This window comes from Elgaria multicarinata, chromosome 10, assembly GCF_023053635.1.
Source record: "Elgaria multicarinata webbii isolate HBS135686 ecotype San Diego chromosome 10, rElgMul1.1.pri, whole genome shotgun sequence".
NCBI classification, from domain to species: domain Eukaryota; kingdom Metazoa; phylum Chordata; class Lepidosauria; order Squamata; family Anguidae; genus Elgaria; species Elgaria multicarinata.
Window position 1 is genome coordinate 6,953,357 of NC_086180.1, and position 8,777 is coordinate 6,962,133.

At 45.6% G+C, this 8,777-nt stretch overlaps 1 protein-coding gene across 1 annotated transcript; it reads left to right on the top strand.

Annotated features, from left to right (window-relative positions):
* Nucleotides 1-238: 238 nt before the first annotated feature.
* MRPS26 (mitochondrial ribosomal protein S26) lies at nucleotides 239-5,023 on the top strand. The gene is made up of 4 exons (XM_063135162.1): nucleotides 239-503; nucleotides 3,205-3,351; nucleotides 3,735-3,858; nucleotides 4,635-5,023. Exons 1-4 carry the CDS (start codon nucleotides 286-288, stop codon nucleotides 4,764-4,766), a joined length of 621 nt encoding a protein of 206 aa, XP_062991232.1. The 5' UTR covers nucleotides 239-285; the 3' UTR covers nucleotides 4,767-5,023.
* The last annotated feature ends 3,754 nt before the right edge of the window (nucleotides 5,024-8,777 follow it).

Consider the following 8,777-nt stretch of genomic DNA (forward strand, 5'->3'; position numbering starts at 1 on the left):
AGCTGCTCTAGCGAGAGCGCCAGTAGGAGGAGAAGACTACGTTTCCCGTCATTCCCAGCTCCACTTCTGGAAGGAGGGAGCAAAAAGACTACATTTCCCGTCATTCCCAGCCCCACTTCCGGTCCATAGGCCGCTTTTTCCTCTCTAGCCTTCGCTGAGGTCGAGATACGCTCAGGAAGGAAGGGGGGGAAAAAAAAAGAAAGACTACATTTCCCGTCGTGCCCCGGTCCCACTTCCCGCGGCCTTGCTTTCCCTCAGCCCCGCGCTTTCCCTTCAGCCGCCAGGATGCTACGGGGGCTGGTCAGCCGGGCCGCCCTCTTCTCGGGCCGGGGTCGCCCGAGCCCCCTCCTGGCCGCCCCCGCGCGGGGCCGCAAATCCCGCACGGACCCTCCCGCCAAATCCAAGGCCGGCCGGATCAAAGTGCCGCCGCCCGTCGACCCGGCCGAGCTGCTGGTGGTCACCGGGCGCTACGAGCAGTACCGGCGGGTCATGCGCGCCCTCAGGTGAGCCTTGGATGAGGCCTGGGGTGTGGGGGTGTGTGGGGGTGCCTGCGTGTGGTCTCCCCGGCTGAGGTGGATCCTTGGGCCAGGTTCCCCCCCCGCGCACCCCCCGCCGCTGATCGTGCCTTTCGCAGGCGGAAACTCAACCGGTGCGGCGCAGCAGGCGGTTGGGAGACTGTGCGGAGAGTCCTGGGTTCCCAAACCCACCTGGGGTGGCCACGAGTGAGCCGCCAAGAAGGGAGAACTGAACCACCACTGAAAAGAGGGGCACCTCTTTGCACAAGAATGGCATGTTTATGGGATAATTTGTATGTATGGAGCTTCTACCTGTCATTCAGCAATTAAAGGTAAAGAGTTGAGCAGAGGAAATATACTGACATGCATTGAGATGGGCCAGGAATATGACTTATTTTTATCACATGTATCCCACATGTCCACTTGTATGTATGTATTTCCCTCATTTATCAACACAACAACCCTGTAAAGTATGTTAGACTGCGAAAGAGCTGTCTGACCTAAGATCACCGTTGAATTTGATGGATGAGCAGAGATTTGAGCCCAGCTTTTCCAGTCCAGCACTCTCTCCACTACATCACTCTAGGTCAGTGGTTCCCAAACTTTTTCAGGTCACCGCCCCCTTGGTTCCACAAACTCATGCCCAGTGCCCCCTACCCTACCCTATAAAAATCATTATTCAGAATAGCGGTTTTCAGCAACCCACTAAGGAAGATAATAACAATAAAATTCAAAACAGTAACAATTAATGGAATATTGATTCCAAAGCACCCGCTGCAGGCTTGCCGAGGGAGGGAAAAGAGAGTGAACGCCTCCGTTTTGCAGCCGGCGTGGCAGGGCACACCAAGTAGGGTATGTCTCTTCATTAGTGTTTTGGTGCTTTTGAAATATTTAAATTCACCGTTAAAAGGACTCTTCGTAAATAGTATTAATACATGTGTGAATTCTTCCCCTATATGGCTTAGGACCAAACTACCTTCTCCCATAAAAGTATCCCTGCGGTCTTAAAAGGGTTAATGAGCGAAATATATAAAATATTGTTAGAAAAGGAGTTAAGGGATAGCTCAGGGAAAATGGTATGGGAGACAGATTTGAAGGTACAAATAGGGCGACAGAGCTGGGAGGGACTGTGGAAACAAAGAGTGTTGAGAAGTATGTCAGTAAGAATAAAAGAGAATTATTTTAAAATTTTGTGGAGGTGGTACCTAACCCTGATAAGATTGAATAAGATAAATGAGCAGCATTCAGCAAATTGTTGGAGAGGTTGTGGGGAGAAAGGAACGTATTTACACACGTGGTGGGAATGCAAGTATGTGCAAAGATTATGGAAGATGGTGTTTTTTGAAATTGAAGAAATAGTGGGAATGAAAATAGAACAAACACCAAAGATTGCATTACTGTCACTATTTGAAGATTTAAAGTGTGGAAAAGAAACTAAAGAGCTGATATCGAGTTTGCTGACTGCAGCACGATTGATGGTAGCTAGGAACTGGAAGATTCAAGGGGAATATTCTATTGGAGAATGGTATAAAGAAGTATGGGATATAGCTATTAATGATAAACTGACTTGTAATATTAAGTGGAGAAAAGGTATAACCAAAATAAATGAGTTTGAAGGAATCTGGAAACAGTTCCTAATATTTGTGTTTACCAGGGGAAGTGTGAAACCGCCAGCAGAAGAAATGATAAGATTTTGGAATCAGGAATAGATCCCGAGGTGGGGGGTGCACTTTTATGTTAAAAATGATTATGTATGGTATGATATTTTATAGTTAATATCTATTCAACATATATGTATTCAACATTTATTCAACATGTATGTAGTGGTTGTTTTGATGTTTTCTTTTATTGTAATGTTTTATTGTGTGTTTAATTAATGTGGAAAAGCAATAAAATTTTTTTTAAAAAAAGTATCCCTGGGTTTTAAGACCTTCTGGAGAAGCGCTTCTCGGAAAAGACCACCTCGAGCGCCCCCCTGCTGCTTCCTTGCCTCTTAACGCCCCCCTATGCAATCCCACCGCCCCCAAGGGGGCAATACCGCCCACTTTGGGAACCACTGCTCTAGGTGGTGGTGATGGTGGTAGGGCTATTTGGGTATGGAAGATAGGGGGAACCTAGAGCAGGGCTAGAGAGAAAGTAGATTTCCAAATGGTTTGGACTTCAACTCTCAGCGTTCTTGACCATTGGCCGTGCTGGCAGGGGCTTCTTGGAGTTGAAGTCCAAAACATCTGGAGACTTATCTTCTGCTCACCCCTGATCCAGAGTGTTAGAATGTTGCAGGCACACTGGGAGAAGGAAGAGAATGAGGTGTCTCCCGTCAGTTGTAGAATAGATTATGCGTGTCCCATTTTCTGTGTTCAATATGCAGCCAATAAATAATTTGGCAAGTCCCTATTGCAGTTGTGTAGCTACCACGATTTGCTAGGAGGGTTGCTAGTATTCTGGACAGCACCTGTGAATTTTGAATTGCTGGTGTCCTGCTTGTGGGTCCCTGGTCAACGGCTGCTTGGCCACTATGCGAACAGTGTGCTGGTCTAGGTGGACCCTTGGTCTGATCCAGCAGGGCTCTTCTTATGTTCTTACAGGCACATGGTGATCTGCGCCCCCCCCCCCCCGTGTCTCTGCAGAGACGATATTGCTAGCAAAGGGTGAAGCTGATCCTTTAACGTTCCCTTCTACCTCCTGCTAGAGCGGAGTTCAAAGAAGAGGTCCTGTGGCGACACTATAACGAGAAGTTCGGGGAGGTGTGGAAGCAGAGAAAGGAAGCTAGTGCTGCTGAGCATCGAGAGTTGATGGCATGGAACGATGAAGAGAACAAGCGTCTGCAAGAACGGAGGTGAAAACAACGAGCGTCTGTCGGTTTCGCTCTGCAGCATGAGGGTCTGGAAGCCAGTTGCTGACCCTCGGGACCCATCAGAGGTTGCACCCAGCCTGCCACTGGAATTGCTCCCCTCTCCCATGGGCCTTGTCTTAAAGTGAAAATGCCGCTTTTTTGCCACTGCAATTGGATAGCAATTTGGCATTGGGGGCTACCAGCAGGCCGGGTGTTGCCCACCCCTGGCCTAGAGACTGTAAGCTAGTATTCCCCCACCCCTTCTTCCCGTTGGTGTCCCCCCACCCCTCATCACACCCCACCCCCAAAATAGCCAAATTGCATCATGCTGTTTTTGTCATGTTGAACATAGTGAGTGCTCTGTTCCTTTTCTCTTCCTGCGCCAGGGTGGAGCGCCTCAAAAAAGAAGAAATAGAAAACCAAGAACGCCGGTTGCGAGGAGCTCAAACTCGGGCTGCCCTTATGGAGGAATTCTTCAAAGAGAAGGAGAGAGAGGTGCTCCAGTTGCAGGTAAGGAAGCCTGTGTGCCTCAGACAATTACCTTGACTTTGTCACCTCCTTCAGGGAGAACAGTTTGCTGTTCGTACTGGTTAGGTGTTGAATTGGATGACTTAGGTCATCCTCAGGGGTCCTTCTCCATGAGCCCCTGCCAAAGGAAGTGAAGCAGGTGGCTACCAGGAGGAGGGCCTTCTCTGCTGTGGCACCCCGGCTGTGGAATGAGCTCCCTAAGGAGGTTCGCTTGGCACCTGCATTACATGCCTTTAGACGCCAGGTGAAGACCTTTTTGTTCTCCCAGCATTTTAACAGTCTATAAATAAATTTTAACTCGGTGTTTTAAATTTGTAATTTTGCATTGCTGCTGTTTTTATCTGGTTGAGCTTTTGTATTGTATTTTATATTATGGTTTTATACTGTTGTTTTACACTTTGAATGTTTTTAATTTTTGTGAACTGCCCAGAGAGCTCCGGCTATTGGGCGGTATAGAAATGTAATCAATCAATCAATAAATTAGGTTTTAAAGGAGGACTGCAAATAAAAGAAAGGATTCAGAGGAGAGCAGCCAGGGCTAGATTTACCTGGCCCATTTAGCTACTGTTTTGGAAGGTCACTGGACGGTGGTCGTTGAAACTAGTAGGAACGGGGGAGAACAGGTAGTGGATTCCATTAAGGTTACCAAATCTGTTCCCAATAATTTGAGTTCTAGCGCACCAGAACTGAGAGTGCTGGAGTGCCATTTTTAACACTTGCCTTTGTATGATTCTTTGTTTCCTCTTTTATTGATACAGGAGGAAGCCAAGAGCTTCATTACACCTGAAAACCTGGATCAGCGGATCGAGGACTGTCTAAACAATCCACGCAGCTACAATTTTGCGATTGATAAGCAAGGAAGGATAGCCAAACGGAGTGTCTTGTCTTAGGGACCCTTACTGAAGGATCTTCATTTCTGGGATACTCTCTACCAGAAGGATAACTGTCCTTTCCATCCACCCACCAGACTCACTTTGAGCGAACAAAGGAATTGAGTTTGCTCCATAGTGTCAATTGGTCTGCCTTCGGATATTCACTTTGAATGGCATATACTTGGGTCTTTGTGCTTCCAGAAGTTTGCAGCTTCTTCTTCTTGAAGGAATATTCCTCCATTTTGAAGGAATAAAAGAATGGGTTTTGCTGAGAAGTTTGGCTCACTCTGTTTTGAGCATTTAATGCTCTGTTGTTCCTCTTGTCCTGTAGCATGGAGAAGCTCTTGCAATGGGGCCAAAGGCAAAGGGTTAAAATTCCAAAACTGTCAGTAATTTTTTTTTTAATATTAAAGCTCTTATTGCCAGTCAGTAAAGCCCCAGGAGAGGCATTTTAACCTTTTTTAGAATGGGGGAAAAAAGCAGTTGCAAAGGCTAGGAAATCACCAAATGATTGTCAAGGCACAGTGGGTGTGGCTACCTGGGAAGCCCCAGAGGGCTGGATTTGGCCTTTGGGCCTGAGGTTCCCCACCCCTGGTTTACAGAACAGATGGGCAACTGAAAGAACTGGGCATGTTTAGCCCAGAGAAGAAAAGATTGAGGGGAGACATGATAGCACTCTTCAAATACTTAAAAGGTTGTCACACAGAGGAGGGCCAGGATCTCTTCTCGATCCTCCCAGAGTGCAAGACACGGAATAACGGGCTCAAGTTACAGGAAGCCAGATTCCGGCTGGACATCAGGAAAAACTTCCTGACTGTTAGAGCAGTATGACAATGGAACCAGTGACCTAGGGAGGTTGTGGGCTCTCCCATACTAGAGGCCTTCAAGAGGCAGCTGGACAACCCTCTGTCAGGGATGCTTTAGGGTGGATTCCTGCATTGAGCAGGGGGTTGGACTCGATGGCCTTGTAGGCCCCTTCCAACTCTGCTATTCTATGATTCTACTGTCCTATAGCCACTCTATAACCCATGTTATCTGGGCAGCTCACAGAACAAACGCAGGATTAAAATTCAACATTAAAAACATTACATCTAAAATACAGTTAAATCACAGATGTTAAACTGAGAAGCTCAGACGATGAGAAATAACATTGCTGCCAGAATCTTTTCCCAAAGGCTTCCCCACGGAGAGGAACAGGTAGAGGGGTGTAGCGTCCTTAGGGACAGGCGCTGTCCTGCTCTGCCCTACGGCCTCTGAGTTGTCTGCTTCCACACTATTTCCTCTTCTCTTCTTGCTGTGGCAGCTTGCTTCAGGGGTCTTGGTAAGGCTCCCCTTTCATAGCAACAGCACCGGTGGTGAGCTGTGCAAAGGGGAGCTCAGAGGAAGGACAGGCAGAGTTGGTAAAGACACTGGGTGTCCTTGTGTGGGCTGGTGTGCACAAGAGAGAAAGGCAGGGGATGGATGGATTGACAGATGGGGATGTGCATTGTGTTGTGCGTGAGTGATCGAGGGAGAGAGAAAATGAATGCATGAAAGGTGTCTTCTTTTGTGTATGGATAACAAGACACAGAGAGAGATACTTTAGCTTGCCCATTTTTGACTTCTGCTCGAAATGCTTTCATTTCCTATGAAAAGTGCCGCTCCTTCTTTTGGCAATTTGGGTATACTGAGAGCGGTAGGAAAGCTATAACATTTAGGGATATATCAGCTGAGAATAATGGTAAGCGGAGTCATGATCTAGGTTTGTAAAATCCTACATAGTGGGTAGAAAAGAGGGAACAAGGTTCCCCCCGCCCCCTTCCATGCAGTGAAGCTGAGTGATGGCAGATGCCAAGCAAACAAAAGAAATTACTACTTCACTTACTGCATTGTTAACTTACAGAATCTGCTGCCCCAAGGTGCGCGGACAATGACCCACTTGGATGGTTTAAAAAGGGAATTAGACAAATTAATGGAAGATGCAGCTGTCAGGGTTACAGTCATTACGGCTATATACTATCTCCAGATTCGGGCCGTAGCGAGACCTAAGGTTTATCCCAGGATTGTCCTGGGGTCAAACCTGTTCATCTAAGTGCCACACAGGGCATCCAGCGCTCAGGCAGGGACGAACCTGGGATGATCCTGGGATAAACCTTAGGTCTAGCTACGGCCCTGAATTACCAGTTACTGGAAAACAGCAGTGGAAGAGAACTGCTGCCTTCATCTCCTGCTTGGGCCTCCTACGTGTTACTGGTGTCACATGTAATGCTGTTGGTTCAGGTATGTTATCTGATGTAGGAAGCATCTATGTGAAATGCTTGTTTCTCAAAATGTTAGTATTTGGGGCAGCAGGTGTTCTATCCTACTGCAAGTTCAGATACTTTAGATCCATTTTAAAGAATTAATAAAATTGCCCTCTAACGTCAGCCTGAAGTTTGAAGCTAGAATCTGTGATATAATGGGCTTTAGTTTGGTGGGAGGATTGGTGAATTAATAGCAAATTGTTTAAGGGAAAGCTTTCTCTCTCTCTCTCTCTCTCTCTCTCTCACACACACACACACTCTCTCTCTCTCTCACACACACACACACACACACAAATACTTGAAGAAGCCTTGCCTGGTTTTTGGGATGCATTTATATAGAATAGAATCATAGAGTTGGAAGGGGCCTACAAGGCCATCGAGTCCAAATCCCTGCTCAATGCAGGAATCAATGTCATGGGGTTCCTCTTGAGGTTTATATATAGTATTTATAAACCCTTTTGTTCACTATACCAGTGAACTAGCAGAATAGCAGCGGGTCTTAACTATGAAAGTCAGCAAAGACCAAATTAACTTCAAGACAGAGTCTGTTTTGTTTGGTACAAAAATAAAGTATTTTACTGATAGAAAATAACACAGTTTATGGCAATACAAATTTACACCAACATACTCACACACTTGGTCATACAGATTACAGCAGGGCTCACAGCAGTAGAGAGGGAATATTTTAATCTGGTTACAAAGCTCCAAAACTCTCTTTATATACACTTCCCTGAACAAATGATGAAACCACTAATTGGCAATGGCAAGACAATTAGACTTTTGCATCATCCCAATAATTCAATAAAGTCCAGCTGCAAACTTGACCTTTAAGCTGATTGACTGATGCTGAGTCTTCAGTTTCTTCCAGGTTTTGCAGGCTTGTACAAAGATATGGAAATCACAAAAAACCAGTCCTAATTCAGGACTCCCAACACCCCTTCTTTTTTGGGTTTTCCACTATTTCACCACGTTACAACATTTGTACAGTTAATCACATTTTTAGCCCTCCCTGAAACCTAACGTTTCACAAATCTCCCAATGTTTGATGGCTCCTAACGGTTTTGTAAAGACGTCTGCCAAATTATTCTGGGACTCACAGTAGACTATGTGTTTTAAACTTTAACAGTCACTGGCTTCACCACTGGGACCTTAAAGTCCTTTATTGCTGGATCAGTCAAGTAACTTTACCACTCACCAGCACCATACTTAGCCTTTTTGTAAATCGCCACACAACTCTTGCTTCTTGGAACTTCCATGATTTTGGCTTACTTCCAAATATCAACCTTCCAACGTTGCTTTTCTATCATTTGCACAGCCAATGCCAATTTGAATCAAAATAGCACAAAAATTCTCATCTGACCTCTGCAGAAAAATTTCTCCAGTGCTCCAAGGTTCGAGATACCTTAAGATTCCCTTAGACACTCCAGGCTGAATTTGTTTTACTACATAGAATAAGCACAAAGAGTAAAGCATATGATTTCACAGTAGAGAAATGACGTTAAAGTCCCTCCCTATCCTGACTAAATTCCTTGGCGACTAGTTTCTAAGAAACTCTATTTACAAGCGGCTTGCTGTTAAAAACTTCTCCTCAGTGGCAAGTTAAATACTTCTGTCCCGAATGCAAAACAACTTCTCCTCCAAAAACCTTGTTAACTCGAAGACTATGTAATTCGCTTTCCATGGCACACTCCCATTGTTTTCGTTCAAAAGAACTTAATTGCTTTACTTCCGCATAAGAATTAGGTTC